Source organism: Molossus molossus, unplaced genomic scaffold (assembly GCF_014108415.1).
Source record: "Molossus molossus isolate mMolMol1 unplaced genomic scaffold, mMolMol1.p scaffold_m16_p_1, whole genome shotgun sequence".
Taxonomy (NCBI): Eukaryota; Metazoa; Chordata; class Mammalia; order Chiroptera; family Molossidae; genus Molossus; species Molossus molossus.
Genome location: NW_023425344.1, coordinates 204,284,486 through 204,305,984, shown reverse-complemented (window position 1 = coordinate 204,305,984; position 21,499 = coordinate 204,284,486). Strand labels below are relative to the sequence as shown.

Here is a 21,499-nt window from a genome sequence, read left to right as displayed (position 1 = left end):
GGAAACCCTTTCTAATCTACAAAGTTCACATAAAAATATATAGATTAACGGAAGGTTTGCTGGCTGACCTTGGAAGATCTGGGAACTTCCTAACATCCTGTCCTGGATGAACCTGGAGATCTTCCCCTCCTAACTTAAAAACAATCCCTTATTCTCTTATTTATTTATTTTTAATCCTCACCCGAGGATATGCTCTCATTAGTTTTAGGGAGAGAGAAAAGGAGAGAGAGAGAGAAACATTGATCAATTGATCAATTGCTTGAACCTGCAACCTAGGTATGTGCCCTGACTGGGAATTGAACCCCAAACCTTTCGAGTACAGGACAACACTCCAACCAATAAAGCCACCCAGCTAGGGCAAGAATCCCCCTACCTTTTAAGATAGAGTGAGGGGAGGGAGGGAGAAAGAGAGAGAGAGAAACATTGATGTGAGAGAGACACATGGATTGGCTGCCTCCTGACCGGGGCTGGGGATCCCAATGCTCTAATCGCTGAGCCAAACCATCCAGGGCCAGAGTCCATTCTTGACCACTTTTTTGTTGTGGGTACCTTATTTTCTTCCAGTTACGTTTGGGGTTGACTCCTTTAGTTTTACTTTTCTGTCAGTGGGTGCATATGGAAATTTATAGAATCACAGAAATTTAGATTTGAGAGAATGTGGAGATCACCCAGCATTACTTCCCCTGCCTATGAAGACTCTTTGTCAACACTCTTGTTAGACGGCTGGCCATCCAACCCCGTGCTGAAATAATTCATTAACTGTGTTCACTAAGCCCTCCCATCCCACCCTGCCCAACCAACAGTCAACAGATCTGCCCTTTCCCGTGCTCTCTACACACTGAGCTAAGATGTGTTCCGTGATGAACATACCTCCTGGCTCTGGTCACAACTCCCAGAGCAACACAGGCACAGCCTTTCATTGGCTATGCTACATATCAACAGAATACTCTGGGGTGAGTTAGTTGATCTTTTGTACCGCAGTCTCCCCCTCTATAAGATGAGGGTGACAGGGGTACCCACCTCATACAATGATTAGGAGGATCCAGTGAATTAATGTACATATACTTAGAATAGTGTCTGGCACACAATAAGCACTCTTGGTCCTTATTAGGTTATCATCACTGCTATTAGCATCATTGTGCTATTGCTGCTGCTGTTACCACATACTAGTACAGTATTATGATATTATTACATATTGATGTTAATATATTATTATCACCTGATAGTGGTGAATAGAGTGGAAAGGCATCTCCTATAGTCTGCTATACTAGCCTTCTCTTATCATTCATATGACTAAGCATGTAAGAATAGCTGCCTGCCCTGGCTAGTTTGGCTCAGCAGTTAGAGCGTCAGCCTGCGGTCCAGAGAGACCCGGGTTCGGTTCCCACTAAGGGCACATACCTCGGTTGCAGTTTGTCCCTGGCCCTGGTTGGGTTGTGTGGGTGGCAGCCACTCGATGTGTCCCTTTCACGTTCATGTTTCTCTCTCTCTCTCCCCCTTCCACTCTATCTGAACAAAAAATGGAAAAATGTCCTCGGGTGAGGATAAAAAAACAAAAAAAGAGTTGTGGGTTCAATTTTGATCAAGGCATGTACCTAGGTTACATTTTGGTTCCTGGCCCTGGTCAGGGTTGTGCAGGAGGCAGTCAACTGATGTGTCTCTCTCACATCGATGTCTCTCTCTCCCCCCTCTCTCCCACTCCATCTGAAAAAATAAAAAATGAAAAAATATTCTTGGGTGAGGATTAAAAAAAAAAAGAATATCTGCCTTACACTATAGCCTCTGAGAAAGTAAGGGCACTGCATGGGTGTCTCTGGGTGTAACACTCCCGCAGGGACCTCTGCCGCTGGGGATGGACATCACTTGCTCCATTCCTTCCCTCATTCACGGAGCTCCTAATGTCCTTGGAAAATGAGGACGAGTTAGGAGGAAGAGGAAAGGAATGGAGGCTGCTTTGTTCCAGGACTGGAGAGAACCCTTATTTACAAATCCTGCCTTCGGAATTTGAAATGGAGGTGAGACCATTTCTACTCTCCTAGAAACACAAGAGGAAACTAACATTTATTAAAGACTTATTTCGGGTCAGGCTCTGTGGTAGAATCTTTCACATCTGTTTCATTGGCTCCTCCTAGCAACCCTGCAAAGTAGGTGAATGAAGAAACCGGGCCTCCCAGGGTTTAAGAGCTTTGCTCACGGTCATGGGTGAGACCTGGATCCAGGTAACCTGATGGCAGAGCCCACCTCTCAGGAAAAGTCCGCAGTGCACACAGGGGCTGCAACCCTGAGCTGCGCGCCACGCGTGGTGGGCTCAGCTCCGCTTTACTTAAGGGGCTGAGTGTAAGAGAAATATTTAGGCCAAGTTTAAAAGAGAAAAAGAGTTTACTGTTAGGAGCACTTTTCTGAACCAACACAAGAGAGACAAGGTGTTTAAACTGGCCCCGGATTGACCCAAAACTAGAATTCAAGGTTGTGGAAACTGACGCGCAGCCGAAAGTTTACAGTCTTATTTACCTTGACTGAAGAACGTGCGCAGGAATTTCCTCCACTTCGGGAAGCGTTTCTCATTGACTGGCTGAGCGTGCTGTGCTAAAACGCCCGCCAGCTCCTCGGAGATCTTCACCAAAGCTGGCTCCTGCAGAAACAAATTAAATAGAACCACAAGCAATTTTACTACAGAAATGAAAACTGCTTGTGGAGTGATTAAAAACCAGGCCTCCAACAGGCAAAAAAAAAAAATGTGGTTACTGTTTACCCAGAGTCAGAAAGCCATTTTGAAAAGTTTTTCTCTCTTTGCAGCCACTTCAGTGTTTATATTGGCCCCTCAGTGTCGCTGCTCACGGCGTCCCTGGCCCGCAGTCCCTGTCTGCCGGTCAGGTAGGGCGGGTGTCAGGCCCACGGCCTGCCCCGCTGAGCATCCTTGGCAGTGTGCCTCCCCACTCTGGGCGCAGTGTCTCATTACCTAAAATCAGACCCTTTAGACCCGAATGTGTTTTACTCCACGACCCCACCAGGGCTGGCCGGGCAGAAATCACAGAGTGGGGAGGGTCTTCCTTGGGCACCTCCATCCCTTTAAGCTGTGCCCCGGCCCTTGTTGGGGGGCTTCCATGGAACCATGAGATCAAAGCCTTACACTTTGGACTGATGCTATAAATGTGGGGTTTTAGGTGGGGCAGTCTGGAAGAGTGAGCTGAGAAGAGGGGCTAGCCTCAGTCCCCCTACATTCCCCAGAGGTCACATGATGTGAGACTGGCACCCCCCCACCCCCCATTGTCATAAAACAACCTCAAGCTACAGAGCCTCCTGTCAAAATGAAAACAGTAGGAAGCCTTCTGATGAATAAAATGCTTGGCTTAAAAAATTTTTTTTTCTTTATTGATTTGAGAGAGAGAGGAAGGGAGAGGGAGAGAGAGAGAGAAACATCGATGAGAGAGCACATCGATTGCCCACCTCCTGCATGCCCCCCACAGGAGATGGGGCCCACAACCTGGGCATGTGTCCTGACTGGGAATCGAACCAGAGACCTCTTGGTGCATGGGTCGACATTCAACCACTGAGCCACACCAGCCAGGCAAGATGCTTGGCTTTTTGACATAAAAAGCCTTGGTTTTCCAGGATAATTTTTTTTGGGGGGGGATAATCTTAAACTGTCTAAAAATTTTCAAATGGAGCCCCTGGCCAGTTTGGCTCAGCGGTTAGAGCATCCGCCTGTGGACCAAAGAGTCCCGGGTTTGATTCCAGTCAAGGGCACGTACCTTGGTTGCAGTTCAGTCCCGGCCCTGGTCAGAGTTGTGCAGGAGGCAATCAGTTGATGTGTCTCTCTCACATTATATTTCTCTCTCTCTCTCTCCCCTTCCCTCCCACTCTATCTAAAGATAAATGGAAAAATATCCTCGGGTGAGGATTAATAATAAAAAACAAAATAAAATAAAAATAAAAATTTTCTAATGGAAGCCATCTCTTCAGATTTCATTTCTGCCAGCAGCAGGGCAGGGCTGTAGCTGCAGTATTCATATTTAAAATATGGGACACGGGCAAGAAGAACTCAGGCTTGCTTTAGGCTGCTGGGAACTTCCAAATCTATGCGTGAATGCTCAGTAATTTGGGGAACTGGGAAAGAATCAGCTTTGACGAGTGGGGCTAGAAGGAATCTTGGAAATAATCTGTAAACTCATTTATTTCCAAGTTCCCTGACATTAAAAAGTGACTGTCCTCCTCCTCCCAGCTTCTTGGAACACCTTGTTCATTCTGGGTCCAGTGCTCTCTGAAAACCTACATTAGAAGACAAGCATCTGAGAACATATATATGTTGGACAGGTCCAAATAATCGAAGTGATTTTTGAAATATCCAGATAATCCTTGCAGGAGAGTCTTATTGGTTAGCTTAGCATGTGCTTGACATAGACTGTCAGGAGAAGAGAATGCCCAGGCCCAGCATGGCTGCCTGCACAGTGCAAGGAGGTCTGTGAGGAAGGCCCGGGGCTCCGGCTCATGCAGCAGCCTCTGCTGGGGAGGTGGAGGCAGGAAATTGCCGTCAAAGACATTTTGTATCTTGCACGATGTATGCAGGTTTGTTCTGCTCCTGTGTACATTCCATTGTCTCTCAAAGACCTGACTCTAAATCATAAATAGGCACACAAGACACAATTCCAACAACCCCCGCCTTTGTCCCTCTTTGAGCATTGTCCTCCAAACTCATCTTTCTTATTGTTCTACACTTGTTTCAGTTAAAACCATTCTACTCCGTCAAAGAGACCAACTGTCTGTGATTCATCGAGTGCCCCAGAGCTGGGACCAGGAAGCATAGCTGTGGATTCTCACCCTACTCGAAAAACCGAGTGACCAAAAAGGAAGCCACGCAGGCCGGGCCCTCTCCCGGGACAGTGGAGACTTCCTCTTTGTTCTGCCTTCCACCCTGCTTCCAAAAGGTGTCAAACCATCTACCCAGTAATCTGGTATGTGGTCATTCACATCAAGACATCAAAGAGGAAAAATTCATTCATTCACTTATCCATTCACTCACTCACATATAAAAAATTACAGGTACTTTGAGTACCAGAATCTCAGAGACAGACAGCAGAATGGCGGTTGTCGGGAATGGAGGAGTGAGAACCCAAAGTTAGTGTTTACTGGGTATGGAGTTTCAGTTTTACGGGATGAATAGAGTTATGGAGATGGATTGTGGTGATGGTTGCCCAACATTATGAACATATTTAATACCACCCAACTGGACACTTAAAAGTGGTTAAGATGGGCCCGGCTGGTGTGGCTCAGGGGTTGAGCATCGACCCATGCACCAAGAGGTTGCTGGTTGGATTCCTGGTCAGGGCACATGCCCAGGTTGTGGGCCTGATTCCCAGTGGGGGGCATGCAGTAGTCGACCAATCCATGTTCTCTCTCATCAATGTTTCTATCTCTCCCTTCCTCTCTCTGTAAAAATATCAATAAAGAAAAAAAAATTTCTTTAAGTGGCTAAGATGGTAAATTTTGTTATGTGCATTTTAGCACAATGAAAAAATTGGGAAAAATCACAGAATGTCAGGTCCTTTAAGTTACTGAACTAGGGAAACGAGTTTATGCACTTTGGGAGGTGAAGATGGAGAGGACATGGTACAGGAGCAGGCGAAGGCCTTGCCCTCTAAACCTTGAATCCAGATCTCCATCAATTTGAGGATCAAGTTGGAATCCCTCAGCAAGACACCCGAGGAAGGGCCTCTGGGACCTGGCCTCTGGTTCCTGATGAGCCTCACTGTCTCCTCCGCAGCTCCCAGCCTCACCCCAGCTGCCCTGGCCCATCTCAGTCTGTGCCTGCCTTCCTCCTCTCCTTCCCCTGGCTGACTCCGGCAGACCCTCTGGTCATACCTCCTCCAGGGAACCTTCTCTGCCTCCCCAGTGAGGTGCCCTTTCTCTGCTCTCCTGCTCCTTAGGGGTGTGGCTTTGAGGTCAGCCTCCCGGCGCTGGGCACAGGGAACACTAAATGTGCGTGGAATGAATCATGGCAGTGGTGAACACAGGGCCCGCCCTGAACAGCTGAAGTGACTGAATAAGACAAAATGGGAAACCCGCTCCCTCCTTTTGGCCCAAGAACTGCCTGGGTGATGACCACCTAAGAAACCCTAATTCTTTTTTTTTTTTTTTAATCCTCAACCGAGGACATTTTTGCATTCATCTTGAGATAGAGAGGGAGGGAGGGTGGAAGAGAGAGAGAGAAACATTGATATGAGAGAGACACATTAACTGGCTGCCACCCACACAACCCTAACTGGGGCCAAGGACAAACAGCAACTGAGGTACATGCCCTTAGAGGGAACCGAACCCAGGACTCTCTGGTCCATGGGCCGACACTCTAACTGCTGAGCCAAACTGGCCAGGGCAGAACCCCTAATTCTTCCTGGGTGGTTTTTTTTGGGATTCCCTGTCTCTGAGGGGCATTGGGAAGATCAATGAGGTGACATGTATGAAGTGTCACTTCAGATGCAACCTGCTACCTGGACCAATAATTAAATTCAAGGCTGCAGCGTGTGGGAGGCATCTGGACACTGTGCCAGGTGCCACCACTACCTCTGCTTACAAAGTTAGCCATCCAGCTGGCCCCACGGCGCTTGTGCTGTGGAAGCCACAGCGAGGGCCACGTCTCCTAGAGGGAAGTCTGCTGCGGGGACTGGAGGAAGACGTGTGTCCCGTCATGAGATGCGCACTGCTGGAGGCATAGGTGGGGGACATTCGGTGGGGGATGCTGGGACACACGGAGGCAGCTTGGGGTCTTGATAAAAAACATGGAGACAAATAACAGGGGGATATTAACTGTTAACTTGTTTCTTTATTTAAAAGCACCTGATAGGAAATACAAGGATTCCACTAAGAGTGGCCTTAATACCAATTATTCTTCTATACCCCCCCCCCCCCAAAAAAACAACCAACAAACAAACACAGCAGGACCTGCAACTCATATATTCAAGAGAGGGCAGCAAATTCATTCTGTGCAAGAGATTCAATTTACCCCGCCCCTGACCCCCGTCCCCAAAGCAACCCTCAGCAGCACAGTGTCTACAGGGACTCAGGTGCTGCTGTGAACTGGTGGGTGAGGCCAGAGCTCAAATCCAGGTGCAAAGGACTCCACCACAGCTGCGGGCTGACAAGCTGAGAACACCGCTTCCTTGGGAGCAAGAAAGGCTCAGTGGTTGCAAAGGGCCTGCTGATGTTGGATGTGTTCTTGGTTTGGGGTAGGTTTCTGTTCTCTAGTGATTGTCATGCTGCAGAAGACAAACATAATTGCTACTACTTTAAGGGTGGATGCTAGTAAGGGAAGATCTATAGCTATTCGGGTTCATTCTGTTCAGAATAAACTTAAGTACACACAGATGCACACACAGATACACACACAGACGTATATGCACACACAAGAACACAAGCACGCTAGACAAACCCCTAAATTCATGTGAACCATCAAACAGTATTGGTAAAATACTTTCTCTTGTCAGAGCAGGCTCTCATTCATTATCTTATTCAGTCCTTCCAGTGACACCCTGAGGTCAGCAGTGTCGTCCCCTGCTTTACAAACGGGAGGCAGGGGCACCTAGAACGAAGAGCCTTGTGTCCGGTCACCGGGTGTCAGATTCTGTTACTGGGTGATTTTTAACATGTGACTGAAAATAGAAAACAGTGGGGTTAGGGGAAATATTGCCAGTCTGCTTTCTCGCCCTCCCTAAGTGTGTGTGTGTGTGTGTTTGTGTGTGTGTGTGTTCTGCTATAGGCCAGCACGTGTTCTCCGTCTTACAAACTTGGGAGTTAATAGTTAGAAAGTTTCATTTCACTGAGTCGCGTCAAGGTGATGGGCCACGGAGGCAGTGTTCAGAGAGCCTATTGCCCACGGAGAGCAGGTCACTGAGACCTAATGACTCTGGGGCTATGGAAAGCGTATACCTTGTGGACAATACACAAATGTTAGAAAAATACCCTTTACTTTTTGGGGAAAAAATTAGAATTCCAGATTTTCATTTCATTACGATTGCACTGGCTTTGGCAATCACATTAGCTGCTGGCCTTTGTGGAGCTGACAACTCTAGGGCTGAAACCTTAGTCCAGTGCCCACACTCACCCCTCAGACAGCGAGAGCAGGCGTGACCTTGGCAGGTTCCAGAGAGCATGGGCCTTGCCTCTCAGCTCTCTCTCTTTTTCTATCAAAAAAGTGTAAATTTGAAGGAAGAGATACTTGACTGAAGGAAATTCAGGATATCTCGGGGGAAGCTGCTAGCATATCCAATTTAATACGGACTAAAGCTACTTCAAACTCCAGAGAGTTAACTTTCTCAAGTAAATTCTGTGCGTGTGTGCGTGCGTGTGTGTGTGTGTGTGTGTGTTGGGGAGGCTAGGAGAGGAGGGAGAAGGAATACAAATTAGAATGCTCTAAATATCTTTCCCACCAAAACTCATTTGATCTTAGAAGCTTTTTTGCTGACTCTGCAGTGGTGAGTTAAGGAAAGTAACTTCTTGGCTAATCACCTCCAGTCTCCACATCAGGCACCGTGTGGCAGGGTGGGACCTACCTAGATGGTCCTGTTTTATAGCGGTTTCTGATATCCCGAAACGGAGGAACATCAAAAGGCCAAGACAATGACTGGAAAACTAAGCAAGACTGTCAGGGCTGAAAGGGGCCGTGTGGGCTATCCAAGCAAATGCCTGAGGAGTAGAAGAGGGGCCGGGGCTTCCACACTCAGACTCAAAGACCATGGGAGTTCTGGCTGCCTTCTGACCCTGGGTGACGCTGTCCACCACTGCCGCCCCTTCCAGAGGGCAAAGTGCTCAGGGTTTCAGCTGGCTCGTGGCACAAAGATGGAGAGAAGAGAGGGATTCCAAATTCAAGGGTGAGTTTGCTGCACATGGGCTACTTTCTACCGTTGTAGTCATTTTTCTGGGTAAGCTAGCAGCTAACACTTATTGAAAGCCTACCCAGTGGCACACCTGTAGCAGGGGATTTATATTTATTATCTCAAAGCCATTCTCTGAAGTGGTCACTATCTTCCCCATTTCATGTCACACAGACAGGAAGTGGCAAGACTGGGGTGCAAATCCAGTTGCTACCAGGATGGCGTCGTGCAGTAAGATCTGTAACTGCCACCAGTGGACATGAATGGTCACTCTGGGTCAGATTAGTCATCCACAGGGGGCGCTAAGTCAGTGCTGTCAAACGAATGGAAAATGGTAGAGTGTACACCTGCTGTTGGCTGCCAGCATCTTTGTCCCTCTTCCAGGGTCATGACGTCTCAAACTTCCTTTCAGGAACTGAAAGTTGACTGAGAGTGACTCCACCCTCAGCTCCAAGGGTGGGCCCCTGGTGAGCAAAGCCGTACCCTGGCCATGGTCATTGGTTCAGGATGGGCACACGACCCGTGTAGGCCAGTCCGATGTCGGAAGCACTGGCTGGGACCATCTGAGGAAGAAGCTTCATGCTCTTCTGAGAACGCTACCAGGTGAGATGTTCTTTCTTCCTAGTGCCTTGACCAAGGACAAGCCCCAGGCACTGCTGCAGCCGCCTTTAACCCTGAGCACAGCCAGCCCGAGGATGGAGCAGACATCATGGAAAGTACAGAGCAGAGATGGCAGGTGACTGGATCCTTCCTGATATAGAGCCACTGGGATAAGCCTTGTCAGAAGCCAGACCAATCTTTGGATTTTCAATGGGCTGAGATAATAAATTCTCTTTATGTTTAAAGTTAATTTGAGTTCGATTTGCTATTACTTGAACCGCAAACAGTTTAAACGGATACAAGTGTGTGGGCGGAACCGTGGGCTGTGTTATCCCTGTTGGACACTGGCAGCCAGCGAGTATTCTGATCACTCCTAGGCATTGGTTACTCCTTCTGCAGTCAGGAGTGGGGCTTCGCTCATCCCTTCCCACTGAGACGTTAGAAGTCATCCCTCTTCCAGTGCAAAAATATGCTGAGGGGATGAGGAAGAAAAAAAAAACAAAAAAACAAAGTGTCTTCAGCAAGTCGTAAACTACTTCCCACACCTACTTAAAGTTTAAGACTGCTTTAGGACTCCATGTTTAATTGTTAATTGAGAAATTAAAAATCAAAAATGCCAACTCCGCCTTCGATGAGATGGAAAATTATGCTGCTGTAGAAGGTAACATAATGTAAAACAGCCCACATTACCAAGGCACACAAATGTTTTTGGTATGTAAAATTGCTTTGTAAAATATTTGCTCCATCTGCTGAAAGCGGCAAAGACAATTTTCCCTTGATAGCTAATGGCCCATTTCGGCTGTGTGGCAAGTGATTCGCCGCGGCGGCTCCCATTAAGCAGAAGGGTGGAGACGCGGTATATAATTCCATACTTACGTGGCATTATCCACTCGCGGCTCCTGCAGGAGCCGGGCCCTCATTATCCAGGCCTCCACCTTGCACCAGCGCGCAGGCCTGGCAGTCGATCTGACTCGAGAGGCGTTTTGTCCAACTGAGGCACAGATGTCGAGCCTTCATTCCGAGCTCCGCACAACTGCTTCGCCCCGATCGGGAGCCGACGGAGGTTCATTCCCGCGCAACTTCCCGGCACTTACGCGGCTGTTTCTCCCCCCTCCCCGCGGGGGGCCGTGGTTTTCTTTCTAGGCTCACCCAGTCACGCTGCATGCTGGGGTTTCGATAGATAAAGATGAAGCGTTTCTCGAAATTCGTAATTGAACTTCACACACACACAAGAGCAGGGGAAAAGTTCCCGGGGCCGAGGCTGCCGTCGGAAGCGCCCGCCGAGCGCGGTCCTGGTTCCTGGTGCGCGCGGCGGTCTGGGATCGCTCTCTTTAAAGGAGTTGTTTACACACACCCCAGATTACTCCAACATCTGCTAAAGGAACGATTAAAAATAAATAATCCAGGGTGGTTTTAAAAAAGAAGAATTACGTACATGTTTTGGGAATGATACGAAAAAGTAGTTACAGCAGCAAGTGGCAGATTTTTTCTAAAAAAATATTTTTAATGTTGGAAAATGGGTTTGAAGGAAATTATATTAAATATGAATGACATCAAGTAAATACACGCCTGTTTTAAAGATTACACAATATTTGAAAGCAGAAACCATGTGGCTTATAAATCAGCCAAAAGTAGAAATAGCTGTAATTATTATTATTGGTAATTGGCTTCTTTCATTCCAGTTAGAGAAATATTGCTGGTTGAAAAAAATTGCAAAAGCTCTTTAATTGAAAATTAAAAACAAAAGAAAACACATGTGCCCTTTGGACTTCGTGTTTCTTTCAAGTGGTAGGAGAAGGGTGAGTTTGTGGAGTGAAATGAGAGACTGTCAGAGACATTCTATTTCAATTTTATACAAAAGGAATGGGCAGGCATCTACTTTTACAAATCAAAGTGAAGAGCTGTACCTTCTCTGATATTCCCACATGTACAGATGTATATATGTCAGGTGGATATAATGGCATTATATATTTATTATTGTCTTCTTTCTACAGACCACGCTTATTAAAATACCAGGGAAATAAATCAGTGAATTCCAAACGTGGGCATTTTTGTTCGATTTGGCACAATTACATGAAAGTCCCAGTCTTCTCAAGGGCATCTCTGTCCCCCCGAGGGGCACGGGGACAGATGACCAGAAGCAAATGGCGCGGTGGCCGGCTGCGGAGAGGAAAACTCATTCGGAATCCGTTCCAAGTGCCCATGCCTGCTCTGTGGTTTTCAGCAAAGCAGATATTTCCAAAAGAACTCCTACGGGGACTTCCTGGATGTGAAAACACTAACCAGTCCTCGTTCCTCTCATCTTTTGCTTTATTCCTTCCTTCCACGCTGTTATTGCGAAAAACTGGCAGTTAAATTCAATTGATTCAGAATATTCTGGATCCATATGGCCGCCAACCCTGGAGCTGAGGCGGCGATAGCGCCTCACTGCTGTTCTCAAGCATTTGCCTCTCCCCTAGTCCCCAGATGGTGGGAGTAACATTTAAGCCTCCTTTTCTCTGCCTTGTACAATAGACCTTGGCACCATTTCAACTGTTTACTCCGGTAATTAACGGCTCTGATACCACAACAATTACAACTCCTCCACTCTCACCACAATAATGCTATGAATTAGTGAGAGCTAATGGCTGGAAGGTAGAGTGTTTCCAGACTGTGAGATCTGTGCATTTTTAGAATAAAATAAAAGGTACAAACAGCACGCTTGCAGTAGACAATGATTACCTAGTAATTAGTTTACACAAAGCTTCCTATTTAATGGCAAAACGCTGTAATTAACGTGTGACAGAAAATCAAAGGGTACTTTGTAAGCATATGAAAAATTAACACTGCAGGCCCATAGCTTTATGTACTGATTAGAAGCATATTAAATCAATAGGACACACAAACCAACAGCTTGTATAGCTGATTATTATAGGTCCTTGGAAGGGGGACCCGGCTTTCATTTAACTCGGGGAGGCAATTTTCTCTCTCCTGTCATCTTCCTCAGGCACAGAGAAGCACCTCAAACCCAACCCTGGCAGCTTCATGAAAATAACCATTGAACTGGAAGAAAACATTCTAAGTCATTTTCAGAGATAAGAAAAATATGTAAATGATTAAGGCTTCCCAATGATCGTGGTGACGTGCTGCTACTCTAATTAGAAAAGACACCAACTGGAACCGGAAAATGAAGCAACCAGGTCTCAGTCTTATGGTCAGAATAATCTCTATCGGGTCACTGCCTCTTCACTCGACATGTAGAAAGTTCACGTAACTGGAATCATTTTCTCTTTTCAAATGATAAGAAGCCAGGGCGCTATCAAAGTTGATTCGTTTAAAGGCATTATCTGGGTAAATAAGCGGGTGGGCACAGGTGGGTCACCATTCTGTATCTTCAACAGCCGCAGTTTTGCATAATGATGATTGATGCTTAGAAACATATTCCGAAACCTACAAGACTCTAAAAGTCCTTCTAAATCATCAAAGAAAGGTTATATTGTGCCTATGTGTTCAATGTTACCTGCAATTTCATTGTAATGCAACCTTATGGTGATATTAATAATAAGAGAGAGCCTTTCTTGAAGGCGTATTCTGTGCTCAGTACACTGTAGTAGATTCACAAGGGTTATCTCATTTACTTCTCACCCCCCCGCCTCGAGGCAGGTACCAGTATTACAGATGAAGAGACAGGGACTTGGAGAGCCCATGGTCCCCCTCTAGTAACCTCAGTGTGCCTGAGCTGTGGACATTTGAGGGCAAAGGCTGCTGAGTTCCAGGGACCTTTGTGTTTTTCAAAAGTCTCTGTAGAAAGCAGAAAATCTTCCACGAGGGTAGTGGGTCACAATGGCAGGGACCTGGCGGAGAACACTTCTCTGGGATTTTCAGACAAGGGGTCTTTTCTAAATGTGGCAAGGATACTGGGCCAGGAAAAGTGGATGTGGGTTTCAAACTAGGCACAGCCATTTACTAGTTATTATGCACTTGAGCAAGTCACCTGACTTCCCAAACATCAGTGTCTTCCTCTATAAACAGAATAACAATATCTTTCTTATCAAAGTGGTGTGGAAGTAAATGAATATAAACCTTAGTGTTTTTCTGAGATTGAATGAGATAATTCATGTAAAGTGCTGAAATGCCTGACATCTAGCTGGTATTCCATAATTCTATTATTATTATTATCATGATTAAATACAAGGAAATGCCAAAATAGTGTCTTCATGGATGTATAAAAGAAGTTAAGTTTTTAAGATATAAAAATAAATATAAATAACAAATGAATAACCACCGATATGTAATTTAATGATTAGGGAGAAATGATATCCTAGTTTTTCTTAACCTAGAAAACCCAGATTTCTCTTAATACCAAGATGTTGTATTTTTGGTATAAAATACAAATGATAAATAAGGACATAAAAAGGGATCTCTTGCTTGTAATCTAATAGCAATTATAAGCTGCATTTTGACATCTAAAATAAAAGTGAAACTGTTTATAATATCCAATGCTCGTAAGGAGGTGGCAAAACAAGAATGCTTCTTCTATGCTAGTCGCTTTGGCAGCTGGTTCTGCCTTCTTAGAAAGTCGAGTGGCAATAGGCAAGAAGAGCTGTAAAGCATTCTACTCCTAGGTCTTTCTCCTAGGAAAATAATTCATCAAAAAGTGTTCAATTATACAAAAAAACAACTCCTTCTTCCTTCCTTCCTACCACCACCACCCCAAAAAAAGTAAGCTGGAAATAACCTAAATTTCCAACTCAGTTGAATGGTTTAACACGCTGGAGTAAGTCAATATGAGGGGCTATTATACAGCCATGAATTGTGACGACCATATGTAAACGTGGAGAATGTTGAAGATCTGATGATTCACTAGCACATACACTATTACTGCAGTTATAAGAAGTAAATACAGCACATTTGGAAATTAATACACAAACACAAAAACAACTATGCTTGGGGAAAAGTGATTATGTACTTATTTGGTTAAATATACCTTTAATCTTGTTATATTACCTTAGAACAGTGGTTCTCAACCTTCCTAATGCTGTGATCCTTTAATACAGTCCCTCATGTTGTGGTGACCCCCCAACCATTAAGTTATTTTTGTTGCTACTGCATCACTGTAATTTTGCTACTGTTATGAATCGCCATCGGAAATATGTATTTTCCGATGGTCTTAGGCGACCCCTGTGAAAGGGTCGTTCAACTCCCAAAGGGGTCACGACCCACAGGTTGAGAACTGCTGCCTTAGAACTTTTCCACAAAAGTGTGTGATTGCAGGGTCATGGTTCTTCAGGATTACCTAATAAATACCTTCAAAATTTCATACAAGGTACCGAGCTCAGCCATCCACTAGTGGCTCCTATGATCCAGTTACATGGCCATCTGAATGGATGGAGGCCTACACAATGGAGCCATAGAGAGTTCCAAGGCATTGATTGATTGATGGTTCTCTTTTGTAACAGTGTATTTAGTTTGCTGACTTAGTTCTACAAGGAAGCAAAACCACTGTGGTATCATTCTACTTTTTCTAGGCTTGGATGCTGTGAGTTAGTGTATATATATGAATATATATGAATACACACACACACACACACACACTCACACACACATACACTCCCTTTGGTGATTCCCAAAGTAATTAAAAATGCCTAACAAAGTACACCAAAGTACAAGTAAAAATAAAACTGCTCTTGCCAAGGGCTAAAATAGCAATATTACATAGTAGCTTAGAGCCAGTTCAATTTCCTTTTTCTCCTTTTTCTTGTAAGCGGCAAAATTGTGACGCCAAGACCTCTACATCTTATACCATCCAGGGAAACAGAGCCCCAAAGATGGTCTGCACAGAGAAACCCAAGAGCAAACTGGCTTAGCTCTTTATACAGAGAAACCACTCTACAAAGATCTCTCTCAAAGCGGTGTCACCAGTACCATCACTGCCACCAAACTAATCTCCCAGGAAGGAGGGAGGAAAGATTTACCCTTTATAAAAAGAAAATGTCACAAGAAGGACTAGTACCACAGCAAATATCTACCTGGTCTCCCTACACTGTCTTTGGTGAGTGTGTCCAAAAAGGCTCTCCCCTACAAATGTCCCTTCCTTGACTCAAGCATTTAATCCTACAAAATGAAAAGTATGTCAGACTGGCGGGTGGGGAGTTGGGAGTATAAGCAAGTGTGTGGATCCATTAAACATTAACAAGCATTGAGTACTTAGGTGAGTGAGTTTACTGGAACCTTTTGGAGAATTAGGTTTTGTAACCTGGTGGGATGAAGAGAGTCAGGTTTGTACTAAGCCACCAGGGAAAAAATGAGCTTTGTGCCCTGTTTTCACTGTGGCCATTATGTAACATTCTGCTTTTCCTAAAATCACCTACATGTCTATATTGATTTTTTAAATGTTACTACAGCTTTTCAGCATTTGTTGACACCATGACTGTTTCAAGTCTCAACTGCAACCAGTTAAACAACTGGGTCTAAATTAGATAGAAGAAAAGACGATCTGTGAATTGGATCCTTGAGTCTACACTGAATCATGCCTCCATCTAAAACCAGTATCTGCAAAAGACGCAAGAGAATCTCAAAAACAGTTCCAAGTCTCATAAACAGCCCTGTTTTTAATCTGTTGCCTACAACATACCAATGAGAAAAAGCATGGTATCGTGTCATAAACTGCTATGCAAATGATGCTATTTGTAAGTATTAACATAATTTAGTGCTTACAGTCATAATCTCATCTCTAATAATTCTCCCAGAACGGAGTCTTTCTCTGGACTCTTAGCCTGCAGGATAGTCTTTCATCAAGAAGCTGAAATGTTTAATAACCTGCCGGCATACGTTTTGTATGTGCCGGGCTAGGCTTGATGACACAACATCTTCATTATCAAAAGAAACAGGTCTACAAACTGTAATAGGACATTAAAACATGCCTGTGCTCATAAAGTAATGCTTTGATGTCGAAATGTGCACCATTATGATGGTCTTCTGGAACAAAGGATAATTCTAATCCTAAATTCTCAATAGCTACACTCAACAGAGATTGCAGTTCACTTCCACTCTGGCTATAATTTCACTTTGAAGGCAAAAGAATGTCAATGGTCCCCCCTCCCCAGACAGCTCTTCAGAGATGGTTTATTTTTTATTTTTATTTGTGACTTCTAACCAAAATAAACATGGCTAACACGGGTTTCAAAGAATAAAAAGATTTCTGAATAATTATTTTTTTCTTATTAAGTTAAAACATTATTTAGGTAGAATATTAATTATTCAGGAGTTTCACATTTAATAGCATTAACAACACTGCCGAGTGTATTTGATGACAAATTAAAATGGTATAGTTGAAAATAATTGAATTTAAATTAATGTATAGTCAGGCTTCTAAGTGCAATTCAGCCAATGTCACAATTTTAAATATTTTTTTAAACTTAAAGTCAAACATTTTAAATTTATCACAGTTTAGTTTCAGGAGAATTTTTTTTTAAAGCATCGGTTTGAAATATTGAGACCAGCACACCAACATTTCAAGTCTTTTAAATGAAAAAGTCATATTTTCATCATGGATGCTCAACAGTTCTGCTTTAAAAAGAAAACTGTATACAAGATGAAATAAAATCCAGTTCAAAGAGAACACAAAAGAACCTCTATGAGCCTCAAAATTAAATACATTTTCCTTGTTTTATTTTATTTTTTTCTAGAAGAGTAATTCACTTTGGTATCCTTTAAATAATATGTAAAAAGCTGGCCATGACAGGTACTGCAAAAGCCCAGAATAGATCGTGGGGAGAACAGTAACATTTGTCAGAGGGAACTCCCTCTTCTGACTGCTCTCTGGATTTATTCGTTGTCTCACTTTCTCAAGAATAATGCGGTTCTCCCCTGCGTGCCCCTCCCTTCCTATCACTTGTGACTTGATTCATATACTTCTGTGGTGGGATGCTCCAAAGAGATGCAAATTGCTGCACAGTCCACTGTTGAGCATGTCAGTAGGGAAGGAGTCTGTGCGGGGAATTGGCGTCTGAATTTTCCTCATCAGTTAAGCTGTCACGAGTAGGTCAGCCAAGACAGAGATTTGGGATTAAGAGAAGCCAGGCTAGTCTAGACCTCTGGATGCAAAGGAAGGCAGCTTTTAGAATGGTGGGTTTAATTTATATATTAAGTCATATAAAATTACTTTAATTATTAAGCAAGTTTGAAGCAAACTAAGAAGTTGTACAATCCATCCTGCCACCAGCATACATGGAAAATTCTAGACACGTCCACGCATATTCTAAGACTTCTTACCTATTGTTCAGCTTTAGCTTGGAGATTTCCTGGCTAGGATGGATTACTTTCTCAATGTGTCACTGGGACCAGCAGTTACATAAATTTCCTTGAATTGTCTTCAGAAACATAGGACTGCTGATGGAATGTTATTATACATTAGCTTCCAGGTGACAACCATTTACTAATGGAATTTCTCTCTCATAATAAAATGTGGCCACATTGTTCATGTCAATTGTTGCGAGCGTATGAACAAGACCCACTTAGAGCAAATGATGAGACTTGTAATGTTAGCTGAATATAATTAAAAAATTACTTCCTAATGATTATAATCAATTTGAAGACATGAATGAAAAGACTTTTAGGGCCCGATAAAGGGACATTTAAAATAATCAAATCAAACCCATTGCCCCAGAAAGGCAAAGTGATTGGCCTAAGGTCTCACTGCTGGCAGGTGACACTACTGAGCCTTGAAGAAAGTGCTTTCATCTCCTCCCTGAGCCTTTGCTTCATCTCCTAACAATACACAGACACTGGATTTTCGTCTCCACTGATGACTCACCTGTGCCCATTTCTTGCTCCAGTCTTCACGGCTGTATTTGCTCTTCTCCTTTAGGACCCACTTGTGGCAATCGAGGTGGGGAAGAATGTCACAGAATGCAGTCCCATTTCCTCCAAACTCATAGTCCATTTTAAAGAGCCAGCGTTGGATGTGCAGGTGATCTGTGACCAGCTGACTCAGCTGTTCTATCATCTGTGGGGACGAAGACACAGGAACATTTAATGCGGCTAGTTTTCTGGATTCCTTTTTATTGCATTAACTCAGTTGTACTTCTCATGTGTCCTTATTTAGAATGGTCTGTTCATTCGGTTATCCTCTAGTTATCAAGACAGAGGGGGAGACGTTTTAAGTGATATATATGTGATGTGAAGAAACCACTAACCAAGGGGACAAAAGGCATGTTTAAAAGTATAATCTTATTTATGAGACACTCTGAAATGATCATTTTCCTGCTTTTCAAGGAAAAATAAAGAATTCTTGAATATCTGTAATTGAATCTTGGTATTGTTTTCTTTCTTTTACAGAGAATTATGTTTTACTTACTGATTCTTCAAATGATTTTTAAAAATCTCTGTAGTCTTGAAAACTTTAACAATTTGGTGCTTTGTTGAGCTTTTAAATTTTATAACCTATAAAAATTTTAACTTTTCCTCATTAATGTACATGAGATGCATTTCATTTGTTTGCCTGGTCAACTGGCCAAGCACATTATAAGTATTATATGAACACGACAGAGAAAGGAGACAAAACATTCATGGAAGCAACTTTCCTGTAATACACACCTACATTTTATTTAAAATAGTATTCCCTCAAGAACTGGGCTCAATCCCATGGAAGTTTAAGGAATAAAAGTTCAAGCTCTAATATCATGATGATGATAATGACAATAATATCTAACATTGCTGAACTCTCAGTAGGAGCCAGGATTTGACTAAGCTCTTTCCATGAGTTTTCTCATTTAATACTCACAACACCTATGAGGTAGGCACCATTTTTAGTTTTATTTCATATATAAATAACTGAAACTCAGCAAATTTGAATAACTTGCCCACGATCACAGAGAACTGAGCAGCAGAGCAGACTCCGCCCGTGTTGCTTGGACTCTAACACTACACTCATTTTCTCTCCTGTGCTGCCTAGCTCAGCCTGCAGAGGTGGAGGAGAACGCTGGGGTGGAGAAGGAAGTCAGAAGAGAACAGGAGAAGCAACTGTCCTTACCGTCAACAAGCCATTTGAGATAAGTCTGGATCAGACAAAAGTCTAAAGCAAAATTATTTCATTGTAAGTCATACTGTTCTAGTAGAGCCTTGGAAAATAACTCATTAACTCACAAAATGATTTTTTCCCCTGGTCTTCTCATCAGACTTTCCAGTCTACACTTCCCAGAAAGAAACAAAGCAATACTAAATATTCACTCTGCTGAGCCTACCTACTGCTGTTCTTGGCTATGGTGACAATAGAATTGTCTTCGCTCCCTAATTATCAAGTAGTGTCTGTGGATAATTTGGGTGTTTAAATGACAAGTACTATGGTCTACATGCCATATGACTGTGAGCACCTCCTACAAAAGTTTTTTAATGTGCCTTCCAAAGTTACATCTCTTCTTTCTCCAGTGTTGTGTTGAGAAGGTGAATTCTATACCTCATCATATTTTGCTGTATTATGATCATACTTTGCAGAAGTAGAAATGGTCTTTGATGTGTTAATATTTTATAAAATTATTTTGCTAATATAAGGAAAGGTGTTCTGGCATAGCATTTTTATTATATATTTGGATATATTGTAGATTCAGAGATTCAACTACTAACAAATTATTATCTGTTTCTTCCAAATCCTATTATTTGTTGCTCCTGAGAACCCTATAAATGGGCATCTGTTGATGGATCCCCTACAGTAATGAAAAGGATCAATAGTATTGTAAAGACTGCACCACGGGAAAGAATTATGTGCTCTCTTTAAGTGAGAATTGAACAGTGCTTTAAAATAGCATTGCCATTTTTGCTTATTTAACCAAAGCTGTCAATATTTCATATGGAGCACATGCCAGAAAGAGAACTTACATGGTTTCTTTATGGCTCAAAACAGGAAATGCTCATGGTGCTCATGCTAGACTTAAAAAAATAAATAAATTACTTAATCATAAACCAAATGACTTCATGCTATTACCAAACATTTATCATTTTCTGTTGGGTGTAACTGTTCAGAGACGTAATATCGTTTTAAATTGCCATTTGTTTTACACTGGTATAGAGCAGAAGTGGGAAAATGGCTACTGCCAAAATCCAACTGATAGTCAGGAATATTTATTAACCTAAATTAAAATGATCACAGCTTTCCTTCACCAGCTTTGAGTTTATGATGCGCATCGGCAAGAGTCGGGGCTATTGATCCATCGCCATCTGCAGATTCAAAACGTGGACGCGCTCAGATAGATTAGGTGGGGTAGTCACGATCTGGAAAAGTCCCAGTGGAGTACTTCAGTTCTTGATGACCTCAGCGTATGTGTTCCAAACAAGTAGAGAAGACCTCAGTTACAACTGTTTATTGTGATGCGATTTGCAAGGCCACAGGTGAAAAGACATCCCTCAACTCTTAAGTGTCTACAAGGAGGTTTTAAATCCTACTTCTGAACACCAGCATTAGAGGAAGGTTTGCTGCATTGGATGTGCCTGCATCTTTAACCACAATCAACTTTTAAAGTTCTAGAATATTTCGTGGCAAAGAGTGCCTGAGCTCATCAGTGAAGATGAAAGCGAGACTCAGTAGAAATACTGCACATACATTTTAAAGTTTGGAAAAGTATTTAATGTCGTGTACATGTGTGAAATGGTATCAGTTTGAAATGCATTTCACTTGTATTAAGTCTATCAGCCACGTATTCTACTGGGAGTCAGAGTGAAGTGCTTTGTCGCCTTCATATTCTAGTGGAGGCTAATGACAAGGGACACACCAGTTCAGGGGGAACCTCTTTTCTGCTCCTATTAAAATGACCGGGGTCTTTTTCACACCCTGCCACCTTTAAGAGCAACATCCTTTAGGAACCCATATATTGCCCAAGGAGATTCTAGCAAGACAGAAACATTTTGGGGCACTATAACGAGCTAATGGTATCTTCAAAGTAGTCTCTGAAAAGTATGATTTGTTGAAAGGCTTGATTTGGGAGTTGAGCAGGTATGAGGTACACAGCATCATGATCAGGTAACTGAGAGAAGAAGGGGGTAGCCTAAATACTGTCCCTCAC

The 21,499-nt window shown here is 43.2% G+C and overlaps 1 protein-coding gene across 1 annotated transcript in view; it reads right to left on the bottom strand.

Annotated features, from left to right (window-relative positions):
- IQCH (IQ motif containing H) overlaps positions 1-21,499 on the bottom strand; it is a 126,166-nt gene that overhangs the window by 54,157 nt on the left and 50,510 nt on the right. The window contains exons 10-11 of the mRNA XM_036250778.1: positions 18,259-18,450; positions 2,512-2,632 (exon numbers count right to left, since the gene is read on the bottom strand). Of these exons, the coding sequence (XP_036106671.1) occupies positions 2,512-2,632; positions 18,259-18,450 (313 nt within the window). The remainder of the gene's footprint in view (positions 1-2,511; positions 2,633-18,258; positions 18,451-21,499) is intronic.